Source organism: Typopeltis vanoorti, chromosome 5, assembly GCF_054136105.1.
Source record: "Typopeltis vanoorti isolate ZY-2024b chromosome 5, IOZ_Tvanoo_1.0, whole genome shotgun sequence".
In the NCBI taxonomy this organism is placed as follows: Eukaryota; Metazoa; Arthropoda; class Arachnida; order Uropygi; family Thelyphonidae; genus Typopeltis; species Typopeltis vanoorti.
In genome coordinates, this window is record NC_143553.1 from 110,500,863 (window position 1) to 110,518,466 (window position 17,604).

At 36.0% G+C, this 17,604-nt stretch overlaps 1 protein-coding gene across 1 annotated transcript; it reads right to left on the reverse strand.

Moving 5' to 3' along the window:
- Nucleotides 1–7,651: 7,651 nt before the first annotated feature.
- Nucleotides 7,652–8,828, reverse strand: LOC150106719 (inhibitory POU protein-like). Its single transcript, XM_090392664.1, has 2 exons — nucleotides 8,691–8,828; nucleotides 7,652–8,542 (listed from the first exon to the last, which is right to left on the reverse strand). Exons 1-2 carry the CDS (start codon nucleotides 8,820–8,822, stop codon nucleotides 7,652–7,654), a joined length of 1,023 nt encoding a protein of 340 aa, XP_090248790.1. The 5' UTR covers nucleotides 8,823–8,828.
- Between the last annotated feature and the right edge of the window lie 8,776 nt (nucleotides 8,829–17,604).

Consider the following 17,604-nt stretch of genomic DNA (forward strand, 5'->3'; position numbering starts at 1 on the left):
TTCTCCGTTTTCATTTTTTAAAAAGGCAATCTTTATAAAGTATAAAAATCTTCGAGCTGGTTTTAAAGAATCATTGTCTTACATGGGAGTTCAACTTGCAGCGTGCGCAGTAAAGAGGCAGTGACTTTTACCAACTGAGGTTACAAAGAAAGAAAGACAAATAAATTTTAAAGCATTCTCATTGGGTTTAATTACCACATGAATTAAAATGAATAACACTTCTCACTCTCTCTTTTTCTTCCTTTTTTTTCTTATTACAGTTTTCGCAAAAATTTCGTATTCTCTTCAGTTTTTCTCCCAAGAAACAGGACATGTAAACAGCTTTCTTTTATCATCTTGACTTCCTGCTCACATACCGTACTGTTTTGCTATAGATTTTGAACTTTTGATACATAAAAATGTTTTAAAAAGTTGTACTATCTACATCAAAATGCATAATCATGAGATATCGAAGAAATCAGCGCACCACGCGCTGATTTCTTCGTTATAGTTATAGCAAAAACATTATATCCTAGATATTGTGTTTTTGAATAGTTAAATTCCTTCAACAAAGAACCTGTTGAACTGCAACTATCCGAGTGGTTTGGAAAAACACGCACATATTCTTAGCAATTTAGGGAGGATAGCGGACATGCTCGTGAAGCTATTAGATCAAATGACATGCTCTAAGTAATGATTGTATTCATTCAAAAATCGACTTTAAATGGTAGAAGACATTTCTTATCTCTATGATTGAAATTTCTGATTATATGAAGCTTCTCATTCCTTATTGTTAATGTATGTTTCTTTGTTTTGAGTGATTATGATTTGTTTTATCTATTTATGTACATTCGAAACATAAGTATTTAAGTATACTATTGTAGAATACTGACAGAAAACTCACTTTTGGGAAGACCAAACTAGCTCAGTATCCAGCAGAAATTTCAGTAATTCTGAGCAATCAAATGACAAATTTTCATCTGAAAATTACAGTACTGTATTCCTGGTTCATCACCACAGCAAAGAGTTTTAAGTAAAGAGACAACATCGAAAAGAACTCCTTCAACACATTACCAATATATACATCTTTTAAAAACGAACGAACATAAGTAATTTTCGGTTGATTCTAGAATGCGGCACATTTGTAGACTGCCTCTTCATCGTAGTGAGCAACTGATTAAATAATTATTTGCTAGGCATTAGTGCAATTAGTAGAATTAGTAGTAGTAAAATTGGTGGAATGAATATTAGTGATGTTGCAACATACATCTACATTCAAATAGTTTTCTGCAGAAAGCATCGTGATCATCAAATATAAAATAGTTCAACTGTTTACCGGATAAGATAGGTATCTTCTAGTCACCCATTAGTATCTTCACTTAGTTGAAACTGAGTTTTGTACGTTACAATGACTTGCAATTAACAAGTCAATGTTGCGTACTAAACCAGATGCTCAATGCAGAGCAGTATTGCGTTTTTTGAATTTTATCGATTTGAATTCATTATGCTAATGTCATCCTCTTCTCAGTGATGAATGATTACGTTCACTGGAAAATCAAGCAGATCTGCTAGTTTGTTTAGAGATGTCAAGCATTAAAAATTCTTTATGCTTAAATATACATGACAAAACTAAATGGTTTACTTCTCCTGTACATGTCAATTAATTTTTCTTACGTGATTGTTAGGAATGTAGAATGAAAGAGAAGGAGTCTACAGGAACATTTTCAATGTACAGCAGAAATTTTAAACTAAATTCATACACCTGAGCAAGTAAAGACTATTTTTTCTGATCAGTAAGATTTCGGTACGGTCGAATATGAAAACACAAAGGTGGATTTTAGGACTGATTCTGTAGACTGTCTGGGAAGAAGCACGCATAAATATGTCATGTATTTAGTGGAGCGACAGTTATGACCTTATTGTAAAGCTCTCGGGAAAGAAATTAAGATTTTACTAAAGATTATCCCAAATAAGACTGAGACCAGAGTTCGACACAGAAGCGATAATATTTCATGAGTGATTATTAAGAATAGAGCGATAATAAATCTTGGAAAAAAAAAAAGGTTATCACTCATCACACACTGTATCCTGAAGGATTATTAAAATTATCATATGATACACAACTAGTCTAATCATTTCGAACACAAATAAACGTTTTTAACTAAAAAAAAGTATTTTGACTTTACCAAGATTATTTTCTTTAGTTCATCCATATATACAAAGAGGATTCCTTATAGTCCTTATAAGGACTGGCTTAAAGGGGCGAAGCAAGAATGCTTTTCATCTTCCCCGTTATCTGTAGAGGACAGTGTAGGGATAAGATGTTATTGGGCTATTAAAGCTCTGATCATGGCAAGAGGGTAACAGCAATAGCCGAGCCTCAGTTAGAACTTCATTGGCTACAGCATTGCCATCCATTACCCTCCAAGGGTATAAATCACAGCATCTCCGATCCATAATACTTCAACTTATATTTTTATTATAGAGATATTTATATAAAAATAATGTATCTATTATTATAATTACTGTGATAAAAATATAAAATAAAATCAGGCTCTTTTAAAATAAAGAAAATATGTTCTTTTTAAAGAACACTAAAAGAAAATTTTCAAAGGTCAGTTTTCACGGACCTTTGAAATCACAAGAAAACTGATTAATTCAGTGTCATCGAAAATATTCTAATGAACGTTATAGGGTGTTCGGGATAAATTTGACATATTTATAATTAATTATATTTTTCCGTAAGTTACATGTATTAACACACACTTCTATTCATTTAAAAGTTTGGACCCTTCTTCATTCATATACAAGATGTCAGAAAGGATGGATAGCTGGAACCCACCTGAATCATGGAAGAGAATAACTTGTATCATGATGATTCGTGCCCGCCATCAAAATAAGGATATTACGACTGTTGCCCAATGCTCCCTGAATACAGTAAAAACAATCAGGCATGAACTAGAGACTTGCAATGGTGACTACGAGGATGTAGCAAGAAGAAAGATCCCTAGCAGACGATCTGATTGCGTTCGTACAGCAGAATTCCTCGCAAATCTGCAGGAACAGGTGTTGAAGAACCCTGGCATTGGAATTCGGGCTTTGTTCGTGGAGTTGCTAACTGTAGTCAAGCCCTGGATAACAAGGGTAGCCAATGGTAGGCCGTATGTATGGCAGCAGGATTCGGCCCCTTGCCACACCTCTGGGAAAAGTCAAAAATGGTTGTCTGAAAATTTCTACGACTTCACCAGTCCAAATGTTTGGCCTCCAAACTCCCCAGACCTTAACCCCATGGATTATTTTGTATGGGGCGCAGTTGAAAAAGACACCAATCGCACTTCCAGTAATACAAAAGCCCAGTTAATGGATAAAATTAAAACAGTTTTTGCGGCCCTTCCCAGGGAGACTGTAGCATCAGCTTGTTCGAGGTTCCGAAGCAGAATTGAAGCTGTGATCGATGCTAATGGTGGTTATTTTGAGTAAATCTTGTTGATAGTATTGTAATTAACTCTGCCTGTAATGTTTTTTTGTCAATTCATTAAATTTAATAGATACAAAGAAGATTTTCTTTTTCCTTACGAAACTGTCAAATTTATCCCGAACACCCTGTATATATATAAAAGTTTTCTAGGATACATGAGATTAAATTGTGAACCACATTTTAGGTCTTTTTACGACTATTGCAAACCGGTATGACTTAGGGCTTACATTTGAAAACTTATGAGCTATAATGAAGCTGATTATTTATTTATTTTTTTTTTTGGGAGATAGACTGAGTCCTTGACTCTTTATCCCTTCATCTGACATTTTATCCCTTCAGTTATATGCTTTGTAATCTTGACTGGTGACCAAAATGGAGTGATTTGCAATATCAAAATGTGAATTTTTCTACTAAAAATAACTTATGTCTTTAAAATAAATAGTTACATATTATAATATTAAGAAGTTTTGATAAATAAATATGTAAAAAACTTAAACTAATTCCCAAATTCTACATTAGTAAATACACCATTAAAATTTTAAAAGAAGCAACCACTAATATACCACTAATATTAAATCATTTTAGGACTAGGAGGAGAGAATCAGGTCTGATTAATACCGTAGACACCAAGAGTCCTTTTTAGGACTTGCAGGATAACGGATGGCAATGCTGTAGCCAATCAAGTTTTAACTGAGGCCCGGCCATTGCCGTTACCCAGCCATGACTAGAGCGTTTAGCTCAATAACACCCCATCCACCCAGATTTTCTTCATTCAGAAGAAGGGATAAAGAGTCAAGGACTCAGTCCATCTCCCAGTCCTTTTTAGGACAAGAAGTTTTAGGCACTAACAAAGACGATAGCGCTTCTAAACTTAATTTATGCGAGATGTGTGACAACAGGTAAGATTCAGTACGCAAAATAGAATTCCGATCCAGTTTTATGAATATCAAATCATAGATATTTCGAGGAATTAACGAGTTAAAATATTTGCGACTTCCAAGTTCTTGTTTGAGAGCGTTGCCTCCTCTAAAGTTAATTTCTCGCTTCTGTTTGAAAAGGAATTCCGTAATATTCGTTGTTTAAAATTAACGTACTTTAAATGTAGCAACATAGTAGGCTGTCAATGTTATATCAGTATAACGCGCGAATCTTAGGTTAATAAGAAATGAATTTTAATCCCTTGTAAACATGCTAAGTACCCATTCAGCGATAGCTTTAGTTTTAATCATTGCACAGTCAAATACTTCTAGGATTCGCGAATTCAAAATTACTCACTAATTATTCTACTTAAACGGGATCCCTGGTGCTATTTAAAATGTATGTTGTTTGTCATTAGCTGTGTGCACATCGGATTAATCTGTTTAAGCTGGAAGGACGGAGTCGTACTGCTGAAATAATTGATGTTCTCCTAGTTTCAAAGTACACGCAAATTAGTTAATAACACGAAGAAATATTTAATGATGAACACATGTAAAATAATTAGTAAAGTGGATAAATGTAGACTTGGAAAAAAACATGTTGTTCAATTAATTTGCGTGCTTTTTTTTTAATTTAAAGACGACTTGTGGTGCACAAAGGATTAAAAGAGTGGATAAGAGACCGCAACAGTTAAGATTCTTTCTTAGTTTATTTTTATTCTAAAATGACACAGAAAACTGACGAGGAGTCATCTTTTACTTAGAAAGATTTCAGGTTAGAAACTTGTTTAAGTGCGAGGAATCATCTTTATAAGAGACTTTGCAACCAAATGTGAGTTAGTCGGTCTCGTGGTGAAGTAGCAGAGATTTTCATCCCATAAACAAAGAGGATTTGAAGAAATAATGCTGATCAGTTGGTAAAAATTACGATAAAATCTTATCTCGGTTGTTCTGGCAAATGTCAGTTCTTCCCCGCTAACACACACAACAAACTGCAATAATTAAATAAATACTAGACTGTTAACGAAAAATTAAATACCTGACTACTGTACAACAATAAAACACTAATTTTATATTATGGACTCAGGATTCGTATGTCTTTCGTAACATATCCTATAAGTGATAGAACGCGTAATCGGCAATTTTATAAATAAAAGTTCAACTTTAATTTATATTTTATATAAAAAAAAAAAGTAAACTATTAAACATTTCGAAAAATGTTATTCTAACGTTGTAATAAATTTTATTTTTAAATTAAGTTAAAATTTTAACACGTTTTTAAAATAAACATATCACACAATAAATAAGATACAAGGAATCATTTATTCTTATACCATGATGGCCCGGATAAGAATAACCGCACTGCAGCCCACGCATGTCGTACGAGTCGATTAAAATGAGTAGCCAGGGAGGGTAACGGATGGCAATGCTGTAGTCAATGAAGTTTTAACTGAGGTTCGGCTATTGCTGTTACCCTCCTGCCATGATCAGAGCTTATAGCGCTATATTATCTCATCCATACATTTTTTGTTCTACAGATAACGGGGAACATGAAAAACATTCTTGCTTCACCCATCTAGCCAAAAAATTATTATTTTTTTTATTCTTGTAGGAAATGCAATTTTTATTTGTATCTGAAATGCAAATTCTAAGTTTGAATCCCACCCACAAAAGGTTCCCTGCCATTGTAAGTTTAGCTGAGTAGGTAAGAGTTAAGTTAGTTAAATTACGAATCCAAATAAAGTGCAAAAACGGAATGGATTGAAACTCTCTTTTATTATCAAAAAGCCATTGTAATTGAGGACACAGCGTACCTGTCCACATTTTGATAACCATTATTATACAACAGGCTTGAAAGAAGCGAAACCGTGGTATATTATTAAGTATTATCATTGAGGAACATAAAGATATGGCCAGGTTGAGCATAAATTACTTCATTCCATACAAGGAGTGCGTCGGTTTATAGTTATGTGAAATTGTGGCAGGAATTATCCATAAAAGATGCGATGCATTATTCGAGAAGTGCTCTCTATGATGGCAATGAACGAGGGAGGGTAGAACAGGAGATGTACCAGATAAAGGCAAACTCCCAATTAATTATCTATATACATTACAAACTGGAAACTGTTCTTAGTTATTATAAATTATTTCTACATCACCTGCAGTTCATCAGAGCAAATAACTAGGCTTAAAGATACGTACCATGAAGTAGATGTTGATCGACTTTTTCCCATTGTTGATAAGCGCTCCAAATGTTCTTTTTGTTTTGAAAAAAAGTTCGTCCAAGCCACATTAAAAGTACAAAATCTTACTCCCACATAAGAAACACAACGATGATGTCCCCCATTTCGGTCTCTTTTCCTTCAAAAGGCTCTTCTCGATACCTAGGCAGGTGTGGAAGGGTGTGCGCGCGCGCGCGCACTGTCTCCTCCGTCGAGTGAAGCTGTCATGACCAAGGCTCTGCCGCTCCGTAGCATTAACTAATCACAACTATGCAATATTTATTATAATCCAACGTCGTTAATACTGCACTTAATACAGAGTAATCGATGGGAATTTGAATAACCTTTTAAGGTGTGTGTGTGTGTGTGTGTGCGCGCGTGTGTGGGTGTGTGTGTGTGTGTGCATGCGTGTGTGTGTGTATCTGTGAATGTGTGTGTGTGTGTATGTGTGTGCTTATAGAAACCTCTCAGCATCAATTTTACGCACGGAGCTTTTAACAGACTGCCATGAAGAGACTCTGCTGTCTTTATTAGCTGTGAAAAGAGAAAATTTGCGTTCTACTGGGAGTTAATATAATTTGGTTGTTTTAAATAAATTATTAGGGTTATCTTGTCTGCAAGGATATGAATTATTTACTTCCTATTTAAGTTTTAATTTGCCGAGCAAATGGTGAATGGGAGGCGTGTTTTTGCCTAGAAAACACCTGTCTGGGAAATTTCTTCAAGGTTGACTTGTTAAGGTGCTGAGATCGAAGCAAGCTGATGACTACAGTGATTTATTATCTTTATCCACAAGGTTATTCACCTAGATAAATGAATGATTGTTAATCTTTTTTTTTATCTATACTGTACATTATTTAGTAGTTCTCCTTGTTCAGTTTGTTTGTTCATTTTGAAGATAGGAAATCAGTTTTCTACCTTACAGCTTTACATTAATCTTTTCACTAGTTGCTCAATTAATGGGACGCAAGTGACTAAAAAAAGGAGATGCAACTCATTGCTATTCTGATGACTTCCTCGTTAACTCCTGATCTGTGTGAAGTTCAAAAAAAGTCTTAGTGTTGAGTTGCCGAATATTTCATTCTTTTCTGTTTTTGCCTTTGATTGCAAAACCACACCCGAACAACGTTTTTCTTGAGGTCTAACTTTTCCGCTATAGCAGCAATCTTTTCTCCCGACGGTCTGGGCTGTACTGCGAAGTACGCCTCGAGCGATCGCTTTTCGGGTGCCGCGATAGACGTCCGCTTCCTCTTCTTCTCTCCCGTCGGTAAAACACTAGGAGCATCGGGATCGCGTTGCTTGTTACGGGCCTGCGTTTCGGCAGCTTCTAACCACGTCTGCAGTATGGGTTTCAACGCGACCATGTTGTTGTGAGAAAGGGTTAAAGATTCGAAACGGCAGATTGTACTTTGTGAAAGGGATCCGACACCGGGGAGCTTCAAATTAGCCAAGGCTTTTCCGACATCGGCTTGCGTTACACCTAATTTGATCCGACGCTGTTTAAATCGTTCCGCAAACGCTTCTAATTCGCGAGGATCACTGTCTATATCATGCATAGTCATGGAGTGATGAGTTCCGAACGGATGATGGGTTCCCATCATGGCATTCATGCTGTGAGAATAAATAGGAGCGTGTAACTGCGCGTGGGAATGAGAAGTCACAGAGTTGCCATCACTGGTCATAGTTAAAGGAGGAAGAGACGAAGTGCACAGTGGTTCCAGAAGTTCCATCGTATCCATTGCAGGATGATGACCCATTTGTGCATGGTGAGGTCGACTGTTTGCTCCATGGCCGGTGCCCATTCCAGGATGATGGGCATACATCATGTCATGTTTCAAATGAAGACTTGCTGCACCACTTGTTGGAGAATGTTTTGTTATATCCATTGCAGTCAGTCCGTCTGGTCTCCCCATTAAACCATCGTCCAAAGTTTGAAAGAGATTACTCTGCAGGGAAAAGAAAACAAAATAATAAACAGAAAACTCTTAATAGCAATAATTACGAGTATCATGCATTTTATGGAATGAAATAGCTTTGGACTATCAACAGTGGCTAAACACATGGAAGTACTGTGAAGTCATAATTTTGACTTACCGTTGGATTTCCCATACAGTGCCTTCGCATAGGATCCGCTGATCTATAAGTGGGAGAATAACGGCCGGCAAAGCATGTGCCCGTACCGGTGTTGATTGGCGGTGGGAGAGCTACGGGCTGTTTCCCGTTCATTGTGGTCACTACTTGGGCAGTTGAGTTGAGCTGCTCCAGGTACCACGCTATAGACTTTTAAAAGCTAAGCCTAAGGCACAGACGTCTGTAAGTCTGCAGTCTATGAGGCGACGCTAATATTGTCCCTTATTCAGTTCACATGTGCACCTGTTCTCAGCAGCCAAGTGACGTCAAGAGATTTATGTTTGCGCAAGCGCATCGCGATCTTTTACTGCCTCCGCCTTTCAGCGGGCGGGGAATGGAAGTCCGCAGTGAAGCCGCAAGGGAAAACAACAGCTAACCAGAAGGAAAGCTCTGTTAATGGCAATCCCTTGTTGTTTGAGCACTTCTTCATTAGCTGGATTTGTCAGAAGAGCCTCACGTCCTTAACTCAGGTGAGTCTAGAAGCCGGGTGCAAGGGAAATGGCTGCACAGATTACTCTTAACTTAAACACCCATTACCTGTTAGGTCTATTCCTCCTTGCTGTGGATGCCTTTGAAAGGACGACTGACACTATTCTCTGCCCCTGTAAATAGCGCTTTCCTGTAAGACTAGAGAGTTTGACAGCTAAACTGACATTGCTGGCGAGACAATGCACTAAATGGTATGTTGTCTTCCATCGATAGCAAATGCGATATTCGTTACGAAGGAGAATTACATAACGATGACTGCAAACAAGCGGTTCGCGTCAGGGATTATGAAGTTAGACTGGGTCACGAATCATTCGGGCTGTCAGCACGAGTCTGTGTGGTCGTTCAGGCAGGTGCCCGTTTTAAAGGTCCACTGACGACACGTGCACTTAATATGTTGGTACGTGGGGAAAGGGGTGGTGGTAGGGGGGGGGGACGGAATCTTTGGTTCATGAGTTTTCTTTCAGCCGACAGAATTTTAAGAATATCACGGAGATTCAGTACTTTAATTGAATATAAAAGCAGTTTTTATTTTGTGATAAACAAACCGTATTTAGGCTTAACTAAATGTAGGATTAATAGCATTCGTTCTTTCACAGGCTCTTCTTTAAAAATGTAGTTATTGGGATTTTTTCATATAATAATGTGTTGCCACTTTCTGCTGTTATTGTTCAGTACACCATTTATTCTCTTTGTACACTATCCAAAGTATATAGACGTGTCCCTCTGTGCTTTCACATGTATACAGTCTGCGTTCTTAGCCTTTCCCGAACTTTGGCATCATCTATCACACTATAATTATCTTGTGTTAAGTGGAATGCAGTTTGGTTAGGAAAATGTCTCGAAGACATCAGTCATGCTTCATAATAAGAGCTCACCGAAAGAACACTGTGGTGTTGCCAACTCTTATGATCGATGGCAGAAGATTAATTTTCTTCAGTAAAAAAAAGAAATCTGGAATGAATCCTTTCATAAACTAGAAGATTATTCTTCTTTTTTATCTCGATTCTTTGCTTCCCGATAGTGAATGTAGATTATCTATTTTCTTTAAGATACACGAGAGAAATCTTTTACTACCACATCTTAAAGAAAAGCTAATTTCAACGTGCTTTATTTGGGTCCAGTTTTTATAGTTGATCTAAACAAATAACAAACTGCATTTGCTATAACAACAGCTTCTTGACTGTACAAAAGTATAGTAGATATTTTATTAACTAATTTTATGAATGAAAGTATAAATTAATTAGTTGTTATACGTTTTAGAATGCTTCTTAGATGAATTCCGAAATGATTCCCCTGCTTAATTGATGCTTCTACCAATAATTAGTAATTACCATGATGTTAAAACTCAGCTCGTTTTTCCTTCTTTTTTCTCTTGCATAATTATTATCTTTCTCATCTCTTCTCTTCTCTCAACCATCTATCTACCTATTTGTCTCTTTATTTTTCTCATTTGTTTTCATTTTTCCTCGGACTTGCTCCCATTTTCATTTGTCACTTTATTTAGCTGTTAATTTTCCTTTTTTCTGTCTGTTCTTTTCTCTCTCCCATAAAGAATACACATAGGCCTCTTTCATCTACTGCAGCATCGCAATTAATGTTCAAAGTTTATCTCATAAGTGCTGTATACTGCTGAGCTCCAACGAGAGCAATGTTTGCATCGTCGCTTATACTATCATCATAATCAACTAAAGGTCGTCTATTCTAATATGTGATTCGAGGTTGCGTCAATTAGGAGAATTATTATCGGCATCAACTAGATGAGGATCTCAAAATTAGCTCACTGGAACTAAATCTGCATATTTTGTTAACTAATAGAGATATATCAAAATTATAAATCGCAAAGAGTCTAGTATATTGTATATAGTATAATTGTGGAAAAATGGCTAAGCCGATTCCTACAAATTCGTTTATTTAAAGAAATATCATTTTAAATTTACAGCTTTTGTAAATTACACTAGTTATAAGTGCAGATGAAGAAAATATAATAATCTATTGCAGAACTTAGTGGGTTCCTCTCAAGGAAAATCGACTGTGAGTTGCGGTGATTAATACCCTTGGAAGGTAATGGATGGCAATGCTGTAGCCAATGAAGTTCTAACTGAAGCTCGGCTATTGATGTTATCCTCTTGCCATGATCAGAGCTTTAATAGCTCAATAACACCTTATCACTACACTGTCCTCTACAGATAACGGGGAAGATGAAAAGCATTCTTGTTTTGCCCCTTTAAGCCAGTCCTTATAAGGATAAGTGGGTTCTTCTCATAGAAAAGAATGACTCGACTTCTTTAAAATTAATTGATACCTTACAACTTCCTTTGGATAAAAGTAATAAAAAATAGTGAAAGATACTTTAATATTTCATTTATTGGCCATGTTGTCTGAAAATCAGTAAGATAAATATCGTGTTACATAATAACAAAATACAATATTTCATATCTTAACTGAGAAAACCTAACACATGCTATTAAAATAATGGAAACTCAATTATGATTGTTTCTGTGGAAAAACACCTATCATGCTTGTTGGATATATACTCATCACAGAATTTGATACGTTCTTGGACTATTTTATTACTGTTACTGATAAAACACAAAGTGTCAAGCAGTATCATATAAAACAGCGCTTCCTAAACTGTGGGTCCCGGTCCCCTTGGGGACCGTGGGTTTTGTTGAAGGGAGCCCGTGAAATAATGAAAACAAATTTAAAATGTTTTAAGACTAAGTAGTTTTTTTATCTTAAAAGAAACGTATTTAATTTTTACTTATTATTTCTTTTTTTTATTTTTTATATTTTAATGGAAAAAAAATCACACATTGGTGCGGGTTCACAAATTTTGCTTCCTGCGTATTTCGGCGCTTAATGAGTATTAGTAAATATATGCTTATTCATATAAGTTTCATTTCAAAACAGAAATCTAAGAATTGCAGTTTCAAATGTTTCACCTGATATCGACAATTTGTGTAGCAGTATCGAAACACATCCATCACATTAAATTATTAATAAACTTCTTTTTATGGTTTTAATTCTTTCTTTATTACTAATCATTTTATGTTTCATGTGCTTGTACTGCAAATGTACAATAACAATATATCTATCTATCTATCTAAATAAAAACATGAGATAATGTGCCATGTCAAATGTCTATGTAAGATGCTAAAAATGTAATATTTACATTTGATTTTTGCAATATTCGCTGTGTATGTTTTGTATTGAATATAAATACAATAATAATATATGTCTATATCACGATTTTTTTAGAGGGGGGGTGAAATAGTTTAATTTTTCCAAAGGGGGGGGCCCTTGACATCCAGAAATTTGAGGAGCACTGATATGAAACATGCACAATATTTAATGACCTTTAGGTCGATTATTATAAACGATGAGACATTATCATCTGACTTCGTAGAGACCTAAAGCAGCAAGAAAATTACAATTCATCACACACACACACACACACACACACACTCTCTCTCTCTCTCTCTCTCTGGTGCAGTATTTTTGATTATCTAACCTTTAGATCACTAATAGCAATTCTAATACTACAGATCAGCAACATTTTGGCCCATGAAATTTCGTGGCCCTTTCACTCTTTTCATTCTAGAAAAGTTTCTTCACGGATTTTTCAGTCATCTCAATCCTTCTTAAAGGTTGATGATACTTGCACGTGAACAATATCTTTAGAGAGACTCGCATTTTTTCGGGTAGTTTAAATGCAGACTATTTTACATGGAATATCATTAATGCCTATTAGTTTTAACAAATCGGAACGAAAAACCTATATTAAATCGAAGAAATAGCATTACATTATCTGACTGACCTGATTATAATATTCTGAATAGCGTTTCGAGAATTTAATTCATAATATACTAAACTGTGTTTTGAAATAGTAGACTCTCCATTGCAAAACGCATCATATGATTCAAAGTAATATTTTGATATAGTGAGTGATTAATTAGTTAGTTGGTTTCTAATAGAAATACAGTTCCCAACTTGAGATTGCATTTTCGGATGTTTGTCTAAACTAACATTGCAAATAAGAACAATTTAACAAAATCGAATACAAAAACATGAATTGCCCATTTGATAACACCAAGATAAGTACGAATAAATACTTCCTATAATTCTAATTAAAGGAAGAAAATTATTTTAATCACCTGCCTTTATAATAGGGGAACATTAGCATGTTCCCCTATTATGCTAAGTTAGTGTAGCCCTATGTTACAATATTACCATTATAAAGATGTAATTCGTCCGACATATAAATAAGACTGCTCTACTGACTGAGCTGTGAAACTAAACTGCTAACTTACGTATTCTATACTTCATCGCAATAAGAGTTTATGACTGATATTGTTAAAGACAATTTTATGATTTTATTTTATTTAGCAATGGAAATTTGACTTAAAAATGAAATGTGACTCATTCTAAGATATACCCTTTTAACTCAGCAGAAGAATATTTGGATACATTGTGAATCTACAGTAAGTTTCGGTTTTATTGTTTTATTAGGTACGCCCTTCTTTGATCGCTATGATAGTCAAGTGTAGGAAACATCTCTAGTTTGATAGTTTGATCTTCATACCATCTTTCAATGCGGTGAGGATAACCTTGTTACGTTCAACGCAACCAAAACACAGTCCTAAGTTTTTTCTCGCAAAAAGGGATTTCAGCTCACCTACGCTACTCTCAGTAACACACAAATCACGAGAGAAGGTCAGATCTCTGCTTGTACTAGTTTATTTCCATTCTCTCTCTCTCAGCATGAACACATCAATATTCTCCTCAGCATCCCTGAAACTTGGCGTTCAAGAGCCTATTTTACACTTAACCGATTCTTAATTATTTAAAAATCCCAAATCCTTCCATGATTAGAATACTGCTCACATGTTTAGGGTAGTGCACCTAAAACTTCCCTTACAATTCTTGATGCTGTTCAGAGGAGAACTATTAGGCTCATTGATAATCCCTCTCTTACAGATTTAATTCAGCCTCTGTCTCATAGACGTAGTGTTTCAGCATTGCGTATATTCTACAGGTACTTCCATGGTCACTACTCCAATGAATTCGCAACTATCCAGCTTCTCTTTATTGTGCAACTGCAAACACACCGAACCTGCTTCTCCTTTTCCTCTTTTATTTCGTCCTCGTCTGGAACAGCCTTCCTCATGAAGTATTCCCAAACAACTACAACCTGCAGCTCTTAAAAATTTTACTCCCTCACTGCACCCTACACATGGCACTGATGTACTTATGGGTCTCTTGATCTCGTGCATGGGATCAATATATTTAATATATGTGTTCAAGTGTTGCAGAAAATGCTGTTCTCTTAAGATATTCATACAAGGTAGAAAATAATGAACTGAATATAATGCAAAAATAGTGAACAATATGTACTGAGATTGGTCCAAAACTAGAAAATATCCGCTCATCAAAGTCATATCCCGAATAGCTTGCCGATGAGATATGATGGATGAGGATTACAAGACTTGTAATTTAACTGAAATAAATTGTAGTTGGGACTCATCAACATGCCCACACACCTCACCGAGGTTTGTTTCTAGCCGCTTAAGAAAACGTTTACGTGTGCAGTAAGGAACAAGATCGTCTGATGGAAACAACAAGGTGGTAGTAATCGTGTTGGCACGTATGACAAGAAGAATGTTTTGGTATATATTCGGTCCCCCCGATATCCGTGGGGTGATATCTGAATGCGCTACACCCCTGCGTACTTGAGCAATGTTCCGATCGGGAGCATGCCTTGATGCTCACAGTTTATACATCCAGACATGGTTGCTTATAGCAAGAGGATAAGGCATGTCATGAATATATTTGGGAACAGGATTGTTTCATGAACAGTAAGGCGACTCTATGATATTTCGTTCGGCTGATCAGTACCTAAAATTGCAATTTTTGATAAACTGTTACTGAAAGGACTTCACTCCGGTCACAATCTTCGGCGGCGTCTGACCGCATTGATTGTCCAGAGAGAGAGAGAGAGAGAGAGGACTGTTTATAATTCAGTTTGAATTAAGGCCGAAACAGCTAATGTTCCGAATCGAGTCTACGAACTGCCTGTATTAAGTTTAGCTAGTTTGCCTGTTTTGTTAAATTCGATTTGAGGAAGGAAAGAGCTTAATGACCTGGGTATCAGGCTGGAAAGATAAACTTCAGATGAAAAACCTTTATAAAAGTCCTCAAATCCTACTCGGCATTTGAATCCAGAACTTTTCAACCTAAGGACTAATATCGTGACAATCTTGCAAAGGGTCTACGGAATCATTGAGCGAAAGCAAGGGAGAAAACAAGCGAGCGAGGAGAGAGAGAGAGAGAGAGAGAGAGAGAGAGAGAGAGAGAGAGAGAGAGAGAGAGAGAGAGAGAAGGGGGGGGACAGAAAGACACCGCAAGGCACCCGACCGATAGTGAGTGACAGGATTTAGAAATTTGTATGGAACCTTGCGAGCATAGATACACAAAGTAACAGAGAATGAGAGAGAGATAGAGACAGATACCGACTTTACCATATTTAGAGGAAGAATCAGTGATGACATGTAGAATATCACTAATTCCTCCATCATTCCAACGTCACACTCATGAGCATTACTGCGTGCCCATCGTAATTTGTCAATACTTAATGTTTCTGTAGGAGTTTTCTTATAGTAGATGCTACTTTATTCAGAAAACTATGACGGTCGAAAAGGAAGATTATGAAGTGGATAATATAAAGCAGATCCAATAAGTAAACAAACATCAAGGGTAAAAACTAAATTAATACGAAAAACAGAATTATATTTTTGAAGAATATTTGAAGTTTCTCTCTCCTTTTCTCTGTTTTGGTCTTCGTGTTGCTATGGTTACGTATTTTTCCATTTAATTTATTATGGGATATTTCAACACCTACAGCCATTTGAATTCGATGGATGGTAAGCGTTTTCTCTCTTTATGAGAAGTTTCATTATTTTTGTACTAATTTAAAACTTTTGTCTCATTAAAATAATATTTACTGTCGATAATACTCCTTATTGAAAATATTTGATACTTATAACGCATTAAACTAATATGTCAAAATAGTTTTTTTGATGTACTATACTTCGAAATATACGTCTACCAGTATTTTTCATCTGCTATTGCAATTGTAGTTTATCCGCGTCCTCTTTTGTTTCATTTTTCAGTATTACCGAATACAAATACCAAAAGCTGTCACATTTTCCAATTAAAATTTACCTTGTAGTTCATTTGTTTTCATCATGCCCTTTACTAGAGTGTAGGTTTCGTTTGTTTATTTTATTTTATTTTTTTATTTTTATAACATTTCTTGTAATGGCTCACCACCTGTAGAAAGAGAAAAAACAGTTGTACACAAGATCAGAGAGAGATGTAATTGTCACGTCCAATCGCAACACTTTAGAAACTCGGTCCAGAAACGCCGTCAAACAAGATTTGTCGACTAGATGAATGTGATCACGTTCGTAACAATCTCAGGTAAAATGCTTTCAGGGTGTATGTGTGTATGTGGGTGTGTGAGCTAAGTCTAGAATCCAAAAAAAAAAAAAAAAAGGACCTGCTTTCACATTTGTCCAGTTGATAAAGACGGATTAAAGTCTTACGTACAAGTCAAAGAAACAAATGATTTCACTTGGAGAGTTAAAAAGTAAAACTCTTACAATCACTCACTTTTGTTCTCGCCACCAGAGGACGTAATAGCACGCCTTTTTCCCGATCGTAATTTCGAAGATATTTAATGGTAGAACTTACCTTGACAGCTGGCAATGGATCAGGTTTCGTCCATCAGTTAACAAAGCCTGATAGCAGTTTGCCTCCATTCATCTTTATCCCTCTTTCTGCCTGTCACACCACAGCTTCAAATCCTCTGCCACTCCTCCTGCAATAGGCTCATCGTAAAAAGCACCGCAAGATTCTGACGGGTTGGTCCCCCATATCATGACACCTTTCATGATAAATTATAGCATGGCTTCATTATTTCGAACGCGATAATCCTTGCATATCGATGTAGAGCGAGAATTACTTCGGCAGACACTACCCCCCGATAAGAAATAGTGGACCATTTTCAGTGCACTCTGTTAAGGTAAGGTGCCTTCATACCGCCCTCCTTTCGAGTAGATGTGTTGAAGGTTGCCAAGTGTACTCAGAATAATCAGTTTTACTACGTTCAAATGTACTTTAGAAAGAAACTAGTTAAATATTTATTAAAATAGAATTACCGGAAACAATACAAAATTACCACTAAATATACCGTTAGGTCTTTAAGAGAAACATGCGGCTGATTGACTAGCTATTAAATAGTGGTTATCGTTACTAGATGGATGTCTGTTCGTGTATTATGTGCGATGATGAATGTATTATGAACAATTTCCGGCGTTTGAATAGATTT

Coding starts and splice junctions, on each gene's coding strand:
- LOC150106719 (XM_090392664.1), bottom strand. CDS start 8,822: ATGAACGGGAAACAGCCCGTAGCTCTCCCACCGCCAATCAACACCGGT. Junction 8,543..8,690: donor ACTGTATGGGAAATCCAACG/GTAAGTCAAAAT, acceptor TTTTCCCTGCAG/AGTAATCTCTTTCAAACTTT.